The sequence below is a fragment of the Phallusia mammillata genome, chromosome 4 (assembly GCF_965637545.1).
Source record: "Phallusia mammillata chromosome 4, kaPhaMamm4.hap1.1, whole genome shotgun sequence".
In the NCBI taxonomy this organism is placed as follows: Eukaryota; Metazoa; Chordata; class Ascidiacea; order Phlebobranchia; family Ascidiidae; genus Phallusia; species Phallusia mammillata.
In genome coordinates, this window is record NC_137255.1 from 9,925,609 (window position 1) to 9,944,554 (window position 18,946).

Sequence of the window (18,946 nt, forward strand, 5' to 3'; positions counted from 1 at the left end):
GGAAAACCGGAAACACTTCATGACGTGAACGTGAATCATCTCCTAACTTTAGGGTGCCTTCGAATACTACAGGTGCGCTAGGTGCGCTTGGTACCTCGCTTGGTAACCTTTTTTCGTGCAACGTAACTTAAAAATAGTGCAGGTAACTCTCTTTGGTGCGATTAAACTCAGAATAGGTACGACGTAACTCGAAAATACTACAGCTGTCCTGTTTTTATGCGACAAATCGTAAATACTGCAGTTAACGTTATAACACGCAAATAATGCTGGAAAAGTGTTACGATAGTCCCAACACGCAACCAAAACCCTAAACTCTGAACCCTAAACTCTGAACCCTAAACTCTGAACCCTAAACCCTAAACTCTGATCCCTAACCCTAACCCTAACCCTAACCCTAACCCAACCTTAAAAACAGTACATACAGCATTATTACGTTACGTCGCAGTAACTACGAGTTTACTCTTTTCAAAAAAGGTTACCTGCACTATTTACAGGCTTTGTTGAATTAAAACGAGTTACCTGTAGTTTACCAAGTGAAGTACCTAGCGGACCAAGCGCACCTAGCGCACCTGCAGTTTTCGAAGGCACCGCTAACTTTATCGCCAGCCCAGAAGTACAGATTCAGAGAGAGAGAAGAAAGTCTTTTGGATTGACGTAAGTGTGAAGTTAAGTAATGACTTCCTTGTGTATAATAAGTACCTAAATCGCATGTAGGTTATTCGAAATATGATATTGAAACTAATTTTAATTTAAATCAAACTCAAAGTGGTTTGCCACAATAAAATCATTGAAATGCCCAAATATTTTAATTAACCCACGATCAGTTTTAGAATGAAGCTCGCTGTGTGTCGGTGTGTATTTAAGTGCAGCTCCCAATAGATGTCCGACATGGTGTAATAACAGAGAATGTCATACAGCAAAAATAGTTTTGTTACCGAATAATAATGAGTGACAATACTTATTATAATTTTCTGGGCAACTTGTTGTGATGTATATTCTGATAGTAAACACTGATAGTAATGCAGTTTCTTGGATGTGACAGAATAGGTATACAGAGCAGAAACTAAATTTCTAAAATTGGAATTTTAATTTTGTAAACCTGGGTTTAGAATTTTTACGACTATTTGCTGTTGTTATTGATCAGAATTTTGTAACAATCATAACATGTGATAAATAATTGAATAAACAAAATACAGATTGGAATGTAACATATTTTAATGAAGTTTAAAGCAGACTGTGTGTTAATTACATCATTTTATGATAAAACACGGTATACAAGTCAAAGGAACATTTGAAATAAGCAACAAGAACTTGGTCACACAAATAGCCACAAACGCCATAAACACTCAGAACCCTCATCCCTTTTATATTCGGTTATGTAGTTAAGCGCATGTAGTTGTCCAGTCAGCATCTCTAGGTGAATGGTCTTTTGTTTTAAGATCAACGTCTTTCAAAACGCGATTTCGTAGTATTTGGTTTGTACAAAATGTTTTATGATTCGCAAGAACTGCTAACTAAAGTCGCATTATCGGTGCCAACTCAAGTGTAACTGAGAACTTCTTCTCTCGAGTAAATGCTTTTCTCTCTCATTTTTCAAATATTGCTCTCTCGTTTTCAGTATATATATATGAAGTGTAAAATTTGGAGTTAAAACTCCACTGTGCATTTCTCGTTTACGTTGTAGTTTGCTGAATTCCATGTCTCTTTGCTAAATTTCTGATCCGGTCTTTTGCTAAATATAATTCTAACCATATAAAATGCAGTGGCGTTGCACTTTACTTCAGGATAGGCAACTGAGAATAAATAAGACTCATCACAGCGGTAAAATAGAACTCACTGGCGACCTGTTGTATAACATATAGAATCTCTCAATTCAGTCAGTGCTAATTAGCTTACACTCTAATCGAACAAACAGATAGCTAGTAGGTCGCAATATTTCTGGTGCGTGCCCCAATACTGTGTGTGAGGATTTTAGGACCTATTCCCTGTAACAAGGAGATAGGCAATATTTGTTTAAATGTGATTTTAAAGTGCACTTTAAACATGAATGATTTTGTAAAGTTTATTATTTTTTATTGTAGACCACACTCTTAACAATACTAGGTATGAGTAAAAAACCTAATGAGTTGCCTTCAAAGTACTACTTTGGTGATGTACATGAACATCACTATCACAATGCTCCCACAACTTCAAATGATGCATTGTTAAAGCAAGGTATGAAAGCAAACCTAAAGTTTGCACAATTTTTTAAGATACATAAATGATATATAAATGATTTGGTGTATGAAATGAATGCTGATGTTTGTGTGTCTATGTCAGCAGTTTTCAAACTGGGGTCCGCAGTCCTTTTGGGGTCCATGAGACAATTTTAGGAGGACCACGAAAAGGTTGAAGTAATTCTATAATCTTATTTGGCATCAGTTTGTGCCACTAAATAAGTTTAAATCAAGGTAGAATTGAGAATCGACTGTATCCATTGCTAAACAATAGCCTTTATTGCATGACCATTAACAAAAATACAGTTGTTCGTGCACAACCGTAATGTTTTTGTCTTGTCTGTGATGTCACATGCTGTCTTTGGATCTTTATTATACGCATTTTTGCATAAGTAGCCAAAAGTCCTGCAATCAACTTTCATTTTTCTGAAATGCACATTTAGGCTTAAGGACCGCGAGCCCTCGAAATAATGGGAATGGGACCGTTTTGAAAAAATGATGAAAAAGTTTGAGAACCACTGGTCTAAGTAGAGTATATTTGAGATAAATGTTTTGGTGTATGAAATAAATGCTGATGTTTGGGTGGTCTAAGTCAGTGGTTCCCAACCTTTTTTTGACGCGACCCAAATACTTCCCAAAATGTTGTTTTGTGATGTCCCGCGACCCATGGGCATGTATTCTTTCCATTTCGGTTGTATTTTTGTTACTGAATCAGAAAAGCTTTCGAAAATTATTACGCCAGTTTGGAAAATTTTAAAAATCAAACAAATACTATTCAAAACATTTCCATTTAGCCTGAACTTCAGAGCTGACTCAAAGCATTATCAGCCAATTTGACGTCACAAACAGAATTAACCATTATTACGCCAAGTTGTCTTGAAATTATTTTTGGGCAACAATTTGAAACAGTTTGTTACATCATAGACAAAATAATATTACGATTATGCGCAAACAATGCCCTTCATTTGTTGAAAACAATGGGGCATTAGAGGAGAGGAGAATCCTATACATTCCTATACGGCAGGGGTCGGCAACCTTTTACACGACGCGTGCCAATTAATTTACTGGTTATTTCCATGTGTTAATGACCTCGCGTGCCAACGTTTTGCTAAATAATAGTAGTGCGTGCCAGCAGTTATTAATAGTAAAGAGAAAGCGGAGTGTATTGTGCATATAAAGCTAAATTTTAAGACAATGTCATAGTAAAAACAAGAAACAAGCAGTGTGTCAGGTTAAATCGTTACTTCAATACAAACATGCAAATCAGTTGGCGTGCCATGAAAAACCCTCTCGCATCCCAACGTTGGCACGCGTGTCAGGGGTTGCCGACCACTGCTGTACGGTATACGGTAATCCTATACTGTAGAGGAGAATCCTATACATTCAACATCAAATTACACTACATTTACCAACATACTTCACAGTTTGGGAAGCGCTATTAGGCCTATAGGAAGTGTGAAAGCGAAACAAGTTTAAGGGAAAGCTCGTTAGCGTTGTATTTAAAAAGTATGACCCGTCACCATACATGGCCTCAACAAGTGTACCTATGTGGCAAATTAATTGCCCAACCTTGCTGTCGAGATCACAAAAAGCACAATCAATCGTCAGTAAAAAATATATATCCAAATAGCAGCACGTTTAAGCTGATGCGCCCCTTGTCCCTGGTGTTTGTCTGCAAGACGAATAAAATCTGCTTGTAAGATAAATTTAGCTGAGTTTCACAGTTCTTGTAAGCTTATATCGCCCCCAACTTTAAAAACTGTCACCATCAACCCCTCGTTGGACGAAATACCCATCGTTGAAGAACCCTGATTTAACCTTGGGAAATTAAAAAATAACGCTATGAAACGAAGTCAAAGAATAAATCCTCTTATTGTCACAAAAAACAGGCGACCCAACAGAATCTTCAGGCGACCCAACTTTGGGTCGCGACCCATAGGTTGGGAACCACTGGTCTAAGTAGAGTAAATCCACCCACAAGCAGACACAATGGTATCAATTAAACCCAACAATTTGGTTTAAAGTTTACTGGTTCTTTATGTTATGAATTACATATATTTTTATTTAGTGAACCACCTCCGAGAAGAGTTAAGACAACAAGCTATCTCAACTACTGGAGTAATGGACTACCCATTGGATTTGGAACAAGCGATTAATCCAGTAAAGTTACAAATTAAAAGTGGTATTAGAAAGCCACAGGCTGTAAAAGGAGGTGGCCAGTACCGACGACGAAGTGAATTTGAAAAGCTTTTTACTCTCAATTCTAAAAGTATTGATTTAGATCAGCTATTCTGTTATGCCAAAGAGCTAGCAGAGCAAGAAGCCAGGAGCAAATGCAGAAATCCTGAGGCAAGACAGGCATGGATTGATATACACTCCAATATTGTTGGTGCTGTCGGCCATGCTGGAATGGGTAAAACAACTCTGGCAAAAATGTTGACACAAAATGTACTTCAGGGGTCAGTGCTTGCTGACACAGAGTATGTTTTTTACATACCATTAAGGCTTTTAAATTTTCAGAAGCAAATGTCTTTGGTGCAGTTTTTGCTTATGAGCAGCAATTGTCACTGGCCGAGTGGTAACAATGACAGGTTTCTGCTGGATGTTTTAGAAAAGTCAAATGTTTTGTTTGTCTTTGATGGACTTGACGAAGCAGACTTTAATATGGCATCCAGAACTCAAATTGCATCCAGTGATGATATAACAACTGCTGATGTATTTCTTAAAAACATCCTTGCTGGAAAATTGCTACCAAAGTCAAAGAAGTTGCTTACTTCCAGGCCTAACTCCATGTACAACTTGCATCTTGACTCCCGACCGCACTGCACAGTGGAAATTATTGGTCTAAGCAGAGTTTCTCAGGATAATCTCTGTGACCAAATATGTGGTCCTCAATTCTCATCTCAAGTAAAGGAAAAGCTGTACCAGCACCCAGAACTTTCCGCCTATGCCCACATTCCAATATATTGTATCATGACCATTGCATGTATTTTAGAAAACCTGAGGAATGACACTGGGTACGAAATAACTTCCATGACTGATGTATTGCTTCATGTACTTCTGAAATACATCCGGACTGACCATTTGAGATGTCACTCATGCGACCTTTCAAAACTTGCTTTACTGGCATGGTCAGGTTTACAGACAGGAACATTGTTTTATTCAGACGACGATCTGAAAGCTGCCAATATCAACAAAGATGATTTTCAGGCTTTTCTGCACACTTACATTGATGACACTTCTTCATTGCGATTCAAGGTAATGGAAGTGGACAAAAGAAGCAGCTTTAGCCACTTAACTTGGCAAGAGTTTCTTGGTGCTTGTCATGTGATGTTTTTTATGCCTGTTACAGAATTTGAAATGTGCTTAAAGAACATGGTAAAAGGTCAATGGTCAGTGGTGTTCAGATTTATGTATGGCCTTTGTAATCAACAGCTGTTTGTAAAGGCACGAAAGGTGTTTTCTTGCGTCATTGAAGAGCAATGGAAAACAAAACTGGATTTGCTTGAGCAGTTTGCAATTTCTGAAGCAAGAAGCATTGCCACTTCCCTAAATGAAAAGCAGTATTTTTGCCGGGTTTGCAAATGGGTATGGGAATCAAGAAATGATAGAATTGCAAAGAGCGTTGCATCCAACCTGCCACATTGCATTAGCCTTGTTGATGCCCTTGACCCTAATGAAGAAAAAGCTATCAGCTCAGTTCTTAAATTCGACAACAGTTTGGAGACCCTAACCATTGGAAAACAATTAATTGGCCATACTTACCAGGTATTAAGATCCATCCAACCTGCCTTTGACAAGTTTTTGGATGAGACATCCCAAGTAGTAGCTGCTGGCAGACTGAAGGTATATACATATGACATATGATATATACATATGAAATAGGGTTGTCATAAACTTTGTCAAAAAGAAAAGGTTTAAATGTTGACACATAATGCTTGCAGTATAGTGTTGTACCTGTATACTGTGCAATTCCATTACATTTTTACTCTGCACCTATATAAAGTTAGCAGTTAACAATTCAATCATCAGGTCCTGTTTTTAGGTACCAGTTTTTAACTTGTGCCAAACTGTTGTGACAACACAGACAATGATGGCAATAGAACCTTTTCTTCCTGGACTTAGTCAGATAGTTTTGCTTGAATGTGGCCTGAAGCCAGCTGATGCTGCTTGTCTTGCTGATTTGCTAAAGAAACACAATACCCAAGTATTTCAAAATTCCATGTATATGTCTGTGTTATAATTCTCAGTGCTTATCTCAATTTCTGTGTGGTATCATTATAATGGCCTAAAATAAATTGCACGAAACTCTACAATATGCAAACCCATCAGTTACACTTCATATCCATTTTAACATGTTTCTATACACAGCTTGAACTTTTGGATTTGAGTGTGAATGACATTGAGTGTGAAGGGGCTGCAGCCATTTCAAATATAGTCAGTCAAGTTAAAAAACTGCTCCTCAGAAATTGTGGCATACAAGCTCCTGGAAGTAAGGCCCTAGCAACAGGACTTGGCAATCAACAAAACATGGTAAGTTTGTGGACAACATGTTAAGGTAAGTGACATAAATCCTGAAAGTATGGGATTTTACTTTTTGACTTAATACTACAGTAAAAGATTAAAAAATGTTTTAATTTTAGGTCGAAGACCTTAATCTTGCATTCAATAATATCGGTAACGTTGGGGCAGCAGCTGTTGCAGCTAATCTTGGAAAATTACAATCCCTTGATCTTCATGACTGTGGTATAACTGCAGATGGAATGTGTGCAATAGCTGATGGACTTAACACTTGCGAAAAGGTTTTGCCACAAAAATACATTGTGTCTGGCACCCTTTGTTTAAAATAGTTGTACAATTTGTGAACTATAGAGCAGGGGTGTCAAACTCAGTTTGAAAATTATGCCGAAGGCCGTGATTTTTAATCTAGTTTTATACACTTAAACAACCTTTTCGCTACGACGACCGCATTGCAGATCCTTATTTCACCAACAGCCGCCAGTTATCTGCTGGTTTTTGTTTTAAAATTACAGATGTAAAGAAAAAGGTTTATATCATATGTATATTTATATATATACCATCTATTGCCATCCCAAAAGCCCAGATTAATTTCCAACTTAATGTACAGATAAAGCTGCACAATGTGAAGACCAGTTTTGACTGTTTATTACGTCATAATCTATATTGTGACGCTTTTCGCACCTGTTTTTTCACACTGTTTGCACACAATAGGCGTACAAATAGTCTGTCGCATATGGCTACTGGGCTGGTAATACTCTTTTCAGTAACACAAAATGTGTTTAGGGCAGTTTGAAAATCAAAAGTTTTCGCAATGGAGTTTTAATAACATCAATGCCGCCAGTACATATTTTAATGTGGCCGTATGGCCGCGGGTTGTACACCCTTAACTGAAACTTTGAGGAACGGTTTAATTACTATCGTTTCTATTCATAACATATGAATTTGTATGTATAAATTAAATTTTGGTAAATGTCTGTTTAAATAATAGCTTTCAACTTAAAAAGTAAGAAAAATTTAGTATAATTAGATAATAATCTGACAAAATACTACAATTGTTGTTGTTCGTGGGCCGCATTGGAGGGCTGAGAGTTTGACAGGCCTGCTATAGAGTGCTGTTTTTCTACAAAAATACATCTATAGCAAGTGCATAGACTCTGATGGGTTTAATAGACTTTTGTGAGTTTGTTTTAAATATAGAAGATTAAGTGAAAGCTATTTTAGTAGTAATCAATTACACTAGGTTTGTTAACCGCACTCAATAGTTCACAAATTGTACATCTATTTTTTTACAAAATGGGCCATTATTAAATTATATATAGTATACTGCTGACATGCTGAATAGTTGTATAGGACGTCGAAACGTCGATTGCTTACAATAAAACTGCTGGATGAGCAATACTTGGTCATGCTGAATAGTTGTTAAAATATCCCTGTATTGTACATGGCATTTAGTTTTATTTAGTATTTATTTTGGACCAGGTAAAATTAACTTGTTTGTGTCCACTCCGGTTTTCCTTCGTTGCCCCTAACCGAAGCGCTTATCTCGCCCCCTTTTTTCTGTGTGCGCACCGATCCCTTATCGCTTTTGGCAGTCTTTGTCTTTCGTGTGGCTTAGACGTAGTTTAGACCTTGCGTAGTTAGCAAGCGTTTGTAGCAGGTTGCTGTATCCTTTTTGGTGTGTTGCTCATTTTGATTGGTTTTATTATTACTTGGTTTTACACCCGTTGCTCGACAGACGACTGATGATGCCCTTACGGGTGAAATATATATCGTTAAATAACATTTGTTGACTGATTCTGATTAGGAAGTGCTGTTGCATTGTACATGCTATTAAACATTTGTTGTGAATTAAAAATGGTTTTGGATGTTTATAATTATAGGTCCCCATTCCTAAAGGGGACACACATTATTTTTGTCTGTGATTCTTCTCTGCCTTCTGTATTGGAAAATAAGATCAAACTAATTGTGTCCTGAACTGTCGTGCTTTATAACATCTTAACGGTGCATAGTTGTTTCCAGCTTGGTGAATATTTACGCACTTTAACCGGCAAAATAATGTAAACTTTTAAAATTTGCACACAAGATTCAAAGTTGATCCTCCCAAAGTTTTTCGTTAGGATGATAATAAATAAAAAACCTGTACACACTATGTATGTCTGACTTTAAAACAAACTTTGTGGTATTAACAACCTGCACAACTTATTGTTTGCTTTGTAGATCTCCTTATCCATTAGTGGCAATAATGTTGGCAATGAAGGCATCAAGCACTTAAAGGAACATTGGTTTCGATTTGATCCCATTTGTTTATCTGACTGCGGTTTGTCTGAGGAATGTGTTGAAAGTATTGAATCCATGATCCAAGAAGTGCTGACAGACAATCAAGCCCAGAAATCGGTAAGAACTTGTGATGGTTTCAGATTTAGCCAGGTTGAAGGTTGCAAGATGTTTAATATCAAAATGTTACATTACTATGCAAGTATTCTTAAGGATAAATTACAAACAAAACTTAATCTTGTAGTGTAATTTCTTGATTTGTTTTTTAAAAGCAAATTGTCCGAGGGTTATGGCGACAGTCAGTGAAGAGACGTTCATTTGTGGAAGAATAAAAAGAATTACATCTTTGTGGAGACATGTATATTTGGTACTTCTTTTTTGTGACTCATTTTTTGGCACTTTTCATGTCTACTAAGAGGCAAATTGGTTGCCTTAGCCAGGGTGGGACAAGACTAAGTCAATGCAAGGACCATATAAGGGAGGTCAATACTTAGCGAGCAGCAATGGAGAAACTGTTTTGTTTTAATTTTCTAAACTTGCTGTTTTGATCAATTTTTGATTTGAGACCTAAAAACTATAAGCATAAAGCACATCTGCTAGCATTCAGTTACAACTGTTTTACAGTTTCTCCAAGTACTGGTGTTTACAGCGAAGGGAAAATATGTTGACATGTTTTTTTTCATCACAAAGAGCACAGGGTTTTGGTGCTGGATTTGGACCACCCTGGTCTGAGCAAATTTTACCACATATTATTTGCTTTATCAATGATAAACTTCCTCCTATAATGCTCTTGATCATTGTAGCATGTGATTCTCTCCTGCTATTTCATCATTGAGTTTTTTTTAGTTTGGGCATGCATTACCAAGTGAGAAAAACTGGTGCATACCTGCTGTTTCTTGAAGGTAGGCATTTAATCCTTGCCAAGCCCGCACTCTTTTGTACTTCGAACAATAAGCAGCTATTTTAGAATGATTGTTCATGTGCTATTGTTTTGCTTTGCTTTCATTTTCCAACTTGCGTACATGAAATTTGAATATGATAAGCTTTGCATTAACGTATAATGAAATTTTTATTATTGCAAAAAAAGTTTTTTGCATTATTGTATATTCAACACATTTTTAAATAAAGTTGTTTTGTATTTTTAAAATATTTTACGACTGTTTTTTTTGTGTTGTTGATTGTTTTGTTTTCAGAATTTGGTTGTTATCCGTTTGATACATTTTATAGTGTTTTATATTACTTCTTCCCGGTGCACTTGCACCATTGCTTGTTACATATTATTCTTTTTGCCAATTTGTATGATCCAGGAACTTGCTATTTCTTTTCATTTACATGATGCAAAAGGCGAAATAAAAACGTATATGCGCTCGTAAGTTTTATCAAGCAAAATTTATAACCGTTGATGTTCAATTTTACCACGCAAGTATGTTTAAACTGCCATATTTTATTCACGATCATTTTTGTCGCACACTTTGTAAACAGTATCAGTCATTTGGGGGGTAATATTCTATGTCAGTTGTTGTCGAGCAGTTCTCGAACAATTCATTTATTCGAAATCATAAAAAACATTTATATCGATATATTTAGGCGATTATCCGTATTAAAATGTGCCGCAAAATAAACAAAGTTAGGTCGCCAGCTTTTGTGACAAGAGCTGGCTCTACTTTTTAACTTCGATCCGTTTCTTTTTTTAAAAATTTACCACGCAATAATAATAAATTGGCAACTTTCTTTGTGGGTCGCGAGAAACCACAAATTAACTTTTTTTAAAGTATATGGGTAGAGTTAAAAAAGTTTGGGAACCTCTGAGTCTGAAGTAGGCTACAACATGTAACAGGTGTATCTATATCCCCGACTGATTCGTCAAAAGTCTTCCTTAAAATCGGCTGCATTGTTTGGTGCTACCACCATGTTGGGTGGCTTTAACGCGTAGTGGTAAACGATTGGGTTCTGTGATTTCTTCGCCACACAAATGCAAAATATCTGCCCGAAATACCTTCATACTCATGCGAATATAAAGGAAAACGAAAAACTTGGTAATGTAATGAGAAACGCCTTTAAGCGTTTCCGATTCTGAATGACATAACTGAAACTAATACCGCCCCTGTCCTGGCGAATGGTGACTTAAGGCTACTTCCTAAAAAGTAAAAATTTCAATGTCACAGCTGTGCCAAGCATCATCTCATTGACTGCCATTCATATCGTCAAAACTAACCAAGTTGAGTTTCAAATACGTCCGTTTTGCAGCATTTTTGCGCACAAATAGCCCAATCATATTCATTTTATTAATCACAAGTTTCGACAAAAACCATTGTCATCATTAGTGAATATAATGTAAAATACAAGCGGAAACAAGCGCGTTTATACACACAGAAAAGTAACGAGGAAAGGTACAATCAATCAACTACGTCACACCGATGAAGGTTGCAGACAAACGAGAAGATATAGCGCAGGGGTGGGCAAACTTTTCAGTGCAAGGGCCGCATTCAAAAGTTTATAATCTTACCGGGCCGCATAGTATTTCACTAACGACCGCCAATTGCTTGCTTGTTGTTTTGTTTTAAAACAACTGATGCAAAGAATAAGGTTTGTATCATATATATACCATTTAAAGTCGCCTAAATTGCTCTGATTAACAATTTCTAACTTGTGCATAAATTTAGCTGAACGGAGCTAACTGTTTATGACGTCATAAACTGTATTGTGACGATTGCAGTCCCTGTTTTTTCGCATTGTTTGCACATAATAAGCGGATAAAAAGCCTGGCACCTATGGTTACTAGACTGCTAATCTTTTTTCCAGTCCCACGAAATCTGTTTTAGCAGTTTAAAAATCAAAATATTTAGCAAAATAGATTGCGGCCGCAGGTTGTGCACCCCTGCGCAAAATTATTACATAGTATATTTTCAGCTTTATGCAAATACGTTTGTTCATGACTGTACAAACATTGGTTGAAACGCTACAATTGTAATTGTTTCAAAAAAACAAGCGTTTGTTGCAACAAAGGCTGAACCACGTTTTTTGTTAATGAAGTCCGAGTGCCAACATTAAACAAAAAGTACTGCAACGACCTAAACATGATCCAAAGTGACCAAAGTTTGGGCGTCAACAGTGCAAAGTGGGCTGTTTTTGAAAACGTGAATCGCTTTTACTTTTATCGAACGAAGAAATTGTGTCAAGTAACGATTTGCATAATAACGTGGCAGAAACAACAGGCACGTGAAAAGTATCTGTGTTTAGTTCCAAAGTATCGAACGGGTACAGATACTGCATATGGCATTGGTATCGGCAAGTCGCACCCCCGGTATTTTTAAAACTCTGCGCCTGTGCTCATAGTACTATTCAGCGTTACTCGGAAACATTTGGCGGGCCGCATAAACTCCTTTGGCGGGCCGCATGCGGCCCGCGGGCCGTAGTTTGCCCACCCCTGATATAGCGCTAAAAACAGTGATAATCAAGTGTTAAAAAGCCGCAGGGGCATAGAAGTTGTGTCTACGTTCAGTCCTATATTGGTGAGACACAACGAAATTTAGTCACACGAATAAACGAACTTCAAACCAACGAAAAATCGGAAGTGTGCCGGCATCTGCAAACTAACCCCATGTACAGGGTCAACTTTGGCGATCCTGAAGTATTGGACGCAACATCGGATCGGATTCGCTTTTTAATTTTAGAATCACTTCAAATTCAACAACATACACCGGGACTGAACGTAGACACAACTTCTATGCCCTGCGACTTTTTAACACCTGATTCATGGGCGGATCTAGACGGGGGTGTTTGGTGTTTTGACACCCCCCTCGGAAATTTGCCGGGCTCCCATTTTGAAAAAAAGTGCGTAAATTAAATACACTAAACGTCCCGTTGACCGCTGCGTGAGTACAAGGAGTCTCTCTCAAAGCCATGCGCCTTCATCGTATTGTATTGGCTCATCTAATAGTCTATTGTGACGTAACAAGGGTTAAAATGAATAGTTTATTGCGCTGACAATACAAAAGTGATTATCCGCCAAGGACGCTGAAGTCAAAAGTGCTGACTGCACTAAATGTAATGTATTAAACTGTTTTCGCATTTAAACGATGTTAAATCCGACTAAAATGTCCAATGCTGAATTGTTTATGACCTACCAAACACGTAATTGTTTGTCACAAATATTCAATGGATAAAAATCGAACCATGTTGTTAAGGTACATGTAATTGGTAACTTGCCAATGCTTGGCATTTTTTATGCCTTGCGTAGTAACCGGTTTTATTGCATTCGCAACGTTGCGCAACCTATAAGGTTACCCTTCGATTCAAAAAAGGCGTTCAGTCCTTTTAAAGTTTTTTTTAAGTAACTAATGTATTTTGATTACCTGGCAGTCACGTTTATGCAGTTTTGTTGAGTAAGCTAGATAGCAGAGCCAAGAGCGATAATTGGAAATTTTAATGATTTCGCTAAAATCTATAGTTTTTTTGTTTATTAGATAACTGGTAATAAAAGATTCCGCTCGCCTTTGCGTGCCAAAGTTGCGAGTTAGGTTGAGGTCTTGTACTTTCTGGTTCGGACCTGCTTGCAATTCTGGACAAAGCACACTGTCTGCTACTTAACGCATCGTTTTGAACTAGTAGACGATTTGCAACGAAACAACCACTTTCCGTTTGACGTTAAATTAAGTATTTAGCTTTGGCGTGAGGCGTATTGTGGTATAAACGCGTTGATTTTTTTTTAGCACACATCAGAACAGAGCGATTTCAAAGGTGCATCGGGGTAATAGTACTCAGGTCTCAAACCGTGGAGACGATTAAACAGCAAATGGTGCGTCCATGATAATAAAACAGCTTTTCCCCAACCCCAAGTCTCTGTTACGCATTATAGGCACTCCGTAGTTACAAAAGCCTTGCGACCGCAGCTTGTTTGGTGCGTGAGTGACGTCAAGGTTGTGACGTTTTTGGAAAGGGGAATACCCAACTCGTCAGTACCGCATTAGGGATTTTTCCAAATAATTGTTGGACACCCCCCTTAATTGTTTTCTAGACCCGCCCCTGTCCTGATTAATTATCAATGTTTTTAGCGGTATCTCCTCGTTCGTTGTGCGCGAACAATTGCATTTTTGTTAGTTAGTTGTCAAATAAGAATATAGAATTACTTCCATCTTTTCGAGGTCCCCGCAAAATGCCCTAAAGGACCGCGGACCCCAGTTTGAGAACCGCTGCGTTAACCATTTTTGCGATCCAAACACTTCTATTCCGGAATAAATTAGAATATTCGGAAGTCACACGGACGACGACACGAGAAAACGTTACATACGATACTCTGATCCTTGTCAATTAACTTTCTGCGTAGGCTTCTGTTTAGTTTTTTTTTTTTGAACAAAAAAAATAAACAATGGGAGTCACAACTTCACAAGGACCTTTTTAAGTTTGAAGAAAAATGCCACTGTAAAAATGTTTATATGTCTCACGCATTCGACTTTTAGTTATTAGTTAGTGCCCTGCATATTAGGTAGCCTACACAGTTGAGGAAATGAAATTTCCCACGTTCTCATGCAGCATCGAATGCTATGTTTACTTGAGACGCGGATTTTTATTTGTGTATTTAACGCATATCGTTAAACATCTAGTAACAAACAGGTATTGTTACGCGCGCACACACACCAAACAGTAACATGTACGTTAACCTGCGCAATAATCAGGGTTGCCAGATGGCCTAAAAATCGGACAAAAAACGATAAATTGGCCTAATTTCACATGCTGTGTCCGACGCCTAAAAATCATTAGGACATTCAGTTTTTTGTCCTAATATGTCCGAATTTTGCTGATTGAATAACTTTTTGCCTCCTTCCAATTTTTTGAAGGTTGCAAACCTTTTTTACGACAAAATGTGGCTTAAAACTGCAACTTGTTTCGGTTAGTGCCTTGTTTATGACGTTAAACACATAATTGTCTACCAGTGAATGTCTGGTCATTGTTGTGTACACAGCAAATGTATTGTAATAAATGGTTATCTAACTAAGGCGATATAAAGCAACAACTTTACGAAACATTTTTAAACGTTGCTAAACCAATGATAAACGCTACACCAACGTGTTGCAATTGCCAACTAAATATTATTTCAAACATGTCGTTTTTTTCGAACATGGGAAGTTTGTTGGGCTTTGAGTTTGGATTTCAGTTCTTGTGGTTGCCCGCATAAGTGACGTCATATTTTACGTCTGCCACTTTGCATTTGTGTAAAACTCGGCGCTTATGAGTGTAGGGAACGTAAACGCACAAAAAAGGCAGTTGGCACCTCGATATTGATACCTTGTTTGCAATTATACGCTCTCGTTTTTTTTGTCCTAAAATGTCCGATTTTCAGACAAATACTGTCCGAATCCAGTCGACACTACCTGGCAACCCTGCCTGCGCTCCGCCAGTTTACCTCTTTACGTTTCATGGTATAGACGCGGTTGTTTCTCTGTTCGTACATTAATTTCATGGTGTATATATATATGTATTTTTTCCTAAATTCCTGACTTTTAAGTACATTTTAACATTTCTCCCTGACGCAGATTTAAACACTAAATTCCCTGACATGTCAGGGAAAATCCTGACGAATGGCAACCCTAATATAGACGCGCTTGTTTCCGCTTGTATTTTACATTATATTCACTGATGATGACAATGGTTTTTGTCGAAACGTCTGATTAATAATATGAATACGTTTTATTCCACTTCGCTGGCAATTTGTTTTTTAGTAAAGCTACTATTTAAGTCCGTGTCTTGTAACTAAGCCCAATCACATTTCTTTGTATAAACATACGTAAATACGGTAAAATACCTGCAAGTTGTTTTTGAATAAAATTTCATGGGTTACTAACTTTCTGCTTATTCATGCGTGTCGTCACGTTTCTGTTTAATGTGAACTTCTGTGAATGACTTCTTAAAATTTTTGAATTGTAATCGTGATTTCGATATTATAGAAAACCCAAGCAAAACAGTGCTTTCACGGAAGAAATGTCAAGTGATGGTGAGTTTATAAACTCGGAAGTTACGTGGTTCCTAAAACACACATTAAATCATTTTTGGAAGGTTTTATTTTAGGTAACTGTTCGTTTCATCATGCTGCATTAATAAATTTTTCTATTTTGATAGTTAAAAAGTAAAATCTTAACATATACCCAGTGTGCAAAAATTAAAAAATAGCGTGTGTTTTTTTAAACTAAACAACGTGCACCATGCAGCAGCTGTCATACTCTGCACAATACCCTTTTGAAACTTGAAATGATGTACATTGTCTATTATAACACTACTGAGTGTAATAAACAGTGCTAATTGCATTTATTTTGTGACAAATAAAGTTGAATTTTTTCCAAGTTTGATTTTTACAAGGGTTCCTAAATACTTGAACTGTATATGCCTGTCATCATAACTTTTGAAAACTTGTGTTTGTGTAAATAAGTATGTTTGTGCAAAGGTACCTAGTATATGCCTTAAAAAACTTTATATATTTGTTTAGCATTACATAAATGAACAAACATTACTTTTATGTGTAAGACTGATCATGATCTAATATTACTTTACAGATGATGTAATCCGAAGAAGATTACTGATCGACGGAGATGGAGGTGGAGATGAAAGAAGACTTAATGCTTTAATGAAGTTGTTTATCAAATGGTGTAACTCTCCTGAAGCAGACAAGTACATACGATTTAAGATTTCTCACTTTGGGTTGCATTTATACCTAGGGGAAAATCTGACATGTTTTGGGAGTTAAAAAAGGATGCAGGTTTTTGGCATTACTTGATAGAGAAAATATTTACCTGATCATGTTCATGGTCTTTTCATTAAGTCAACCAATGCCAACAACATATTCTAAAAAGTTTACTCATTAAGACTTTGTGTAAAAGCATCCAAGGAATAAACAACACAAAATTGTAATCATTATGTGTATCTATATACTACATAGGGTTAGATTGCATTTGTGTAATGTTAACTAAGTGTTGGTTGTATGTTGCTGTTAGTGTCCACTTATCTAAGAACAAAAATTAACATGATAAAACTTAAACATTCTTGTTCGTTTTTAGTTCAACACATCAACGCATGCTATCATTTCTTGCTCAGAGCGAATTTGCAATGATGAAGTCATCTTTTGTGTATGAAATGAACACAAAACAAATGGATAAATATCAGTGTTTGCAAGTAAGATTTTAGTTGATTTAAAGAAAGGTTATGTATATGCTTCTCCACATTACCTGTGTTATGGCCAAATAAGTGACCTCAAATCAACTTGAGTAACTGTTTATGTATTTAAAAATGTAGCATTCAATTTTAGGAGGAAATTGACAAAAATGTAGCATTAGCCCATGAAGAAATTGAGAAGTGCAAAAAAGAACTTGAAGAAGCAAGACTGGTGCGCAAAAATCGACAACAGTATGATGCATTAGCTGGAGTTGTCCTAAAACACCCTGATCGACGAAAAACTGAAGGGTATGTGTGACAAGAGTTTTTTGCTTTACTGCTAAAGGGTTTTCAATATGACAGTCATCTTATGGGGACAAACCTTTCAAAGTTATATATAGTTTATGTGTGTATTTTACATGTTACTAAAGTATTTAGTGGTATTTTAGCTGAAACGTTCAATTTTAAGTTTTGCTTTATGTGAGCAAAATGCAAGTTAGTAACTTGTATAGTTAAAGTTTCAAATAACCCATCCCTTAAATTAGCTCGGTTAGAGTGAGACAATTTTTATTGTCGGGCTATCTTTACTTTGGGTGTTTGATAACAAGTAAAATTGTCAAAATCCTCAAACAGACAAATTAATGAGCTAGATGAAGAATTGAAGGATTTGCAAGCTTCTGAATTGCAGTTGATTGAAAAGTTGGACTTAAGAAAAAAACAGTTCCATGCTTTGTTAACATCAATCCATCAACTTCAAAGTGTATTAAAAGGTATGACTAAACACAATAAAACATTCTTTTCTAAACATCTTTTCTTTTATTATGGAGTAATAGTTGTCACAAATTGTGTTGGTAAAATGTCAGCTGCAATTTTATTTCACAGTGTTTCTTGTGGTCTTGTAGCCAAATACAAAAATGCAATGAGAAAAAATACTTAGCAACTGACATTTATGTTAAACCACATATCAGCTTGTCTTCAATAGTTTGACATTTGCCTTTCGAAATCGAAGCTATCTAAAATAGAATTTTTGCATAAAAAAATGCATACAATGCAATTAAAAAAATGCTACATTAAAGAGCTAAATTTTGTTGATACATTATGCCTGGCAGCAGCAGTGTATTCACATACAATATAATGTTGGTCAGTTTGTGTTGCCACATTAGTGCCTAACAAAACTTTTAATAGTGCTACTAGATATGATTGAGAAATATGTATTTGTTAATGAGGAAATATTATTTTGATCATAAACATTACTGCCAGAGTACTGGTGTATATAGAATACATCGTTCAGACGTTTCGACAATCTCTGTTGTCATCATCAGTGTATTCTATATACACCAGTACTCTGGCAGTAATGTTTATGATCAAATTACTTTTCAAGTCCGTGTATAGTGTTCCTAAGGAAATATTATTCTTCAACAAATGCAAAAATAAAAATAAAAAACTTAATAATTCTACAGGCAGGCATTTGTTTACAGTTTTCAATATCTGCATATTTTGTACCTGCATAACTTGTGATAAAACAAGTCTGTGTTAAATTAGTTCGTGTTTCTTTTTTCAGAAGAGGAAGAACAAGAAAATCAGGAGGGAGTGGTTGTGGATGAAGTTGCTATGGAAACGTCAGAGTCAAACGGTTGAACTGCCTCACATTTGTTTACTGAAACCAAACATAAAAAATGGGTCAAGCATCAGGAAGAAATGCGATAGGACTTTTTTGGGGTGTACTTTGTTTGCCAATTGCAGTTGGCAATATAAAACAATTAAAAGGACAATACATGATTTTTTTTGTTTCA

The 18,946-nt window shown here is 36.5% G+C and overlaps 2 protein-coding genes across 4 annotated transcripts; both read left to right on the forward strand.

Moving 5' to 3' along the window:
* The first annotated feature begins 10 nt into the window (after window positions 1-10).
* LOC145224926 (NACHT, LRR and PYD domains-containing protein 3-like) lies at window positions 11-10,384 on the forward strand. Of its 3 annotated transcripts, none has more exons than XM_080091554.1 (9): window positions 11-42; window positions 591-654; window positions 2,082-2,214; window positions 4,285-6,062; window positions 6,262-6,423; window positions 6,588-6,749; window positions 6,860-7,018; window positions 8,955-9,131; window positions 9,284-10,384. In XM_080091554.1, the coding sequence occupies exons 3-9, from the start codon at window positions 2,106-2,108 to the stop codon at window positions 9,341-9,343; spliced, it is 2,607 nt and encodes an 868-aa protein (XP_079947680.1). In that variant the 5' UTR covers window positions 11-42; window positions 591-654; window positions 2,082-2,105; the 3' UTR covers window positions 9,344-10,384. The 3 variants fall into 3 exon arrangements, with proteins under 3 accessions (XP_079947680.1, XP_079947681.1, XP_079947682.1); XM_080091555.1 differs by lacking the exon at window positions 11-42 and having other exon boundaries at window positions 372-654; window positions 9,284-9,378; window positions 9,636-10,384; XM_080091556.1 differs by lacking the exons at window positions 11-42; window positions 2,082-2,214 and having other exon boundaries at window positions 373-654.
* Window positions 10,385-14,690: 4,306 nt separating this feature from the next.
* Window positions 14,691-18,946, forward strand: LOC145224929 (THO complex subunit 7 homolog). The gene is made up of 6 exons (XM_080091562.1): window positions 14,691-16,002; window positions 16,559-16,673; window positions 17,060-17,174; window positions 17,308-17,462; window positions 17,787-17,923; window positions 18,715-18,946. The coding sequence occupies exons 1-6, from the start codon at window positions 15,990-15,992 to the stop codon at window positions 18,789-18,791; spliced, it is 612 nt and encodes a 203-aa protein (XP_079947688.1). The 5' UTR covers window positions 14,691-15,989; the 3' UTR covers window positions 18,792-18,946.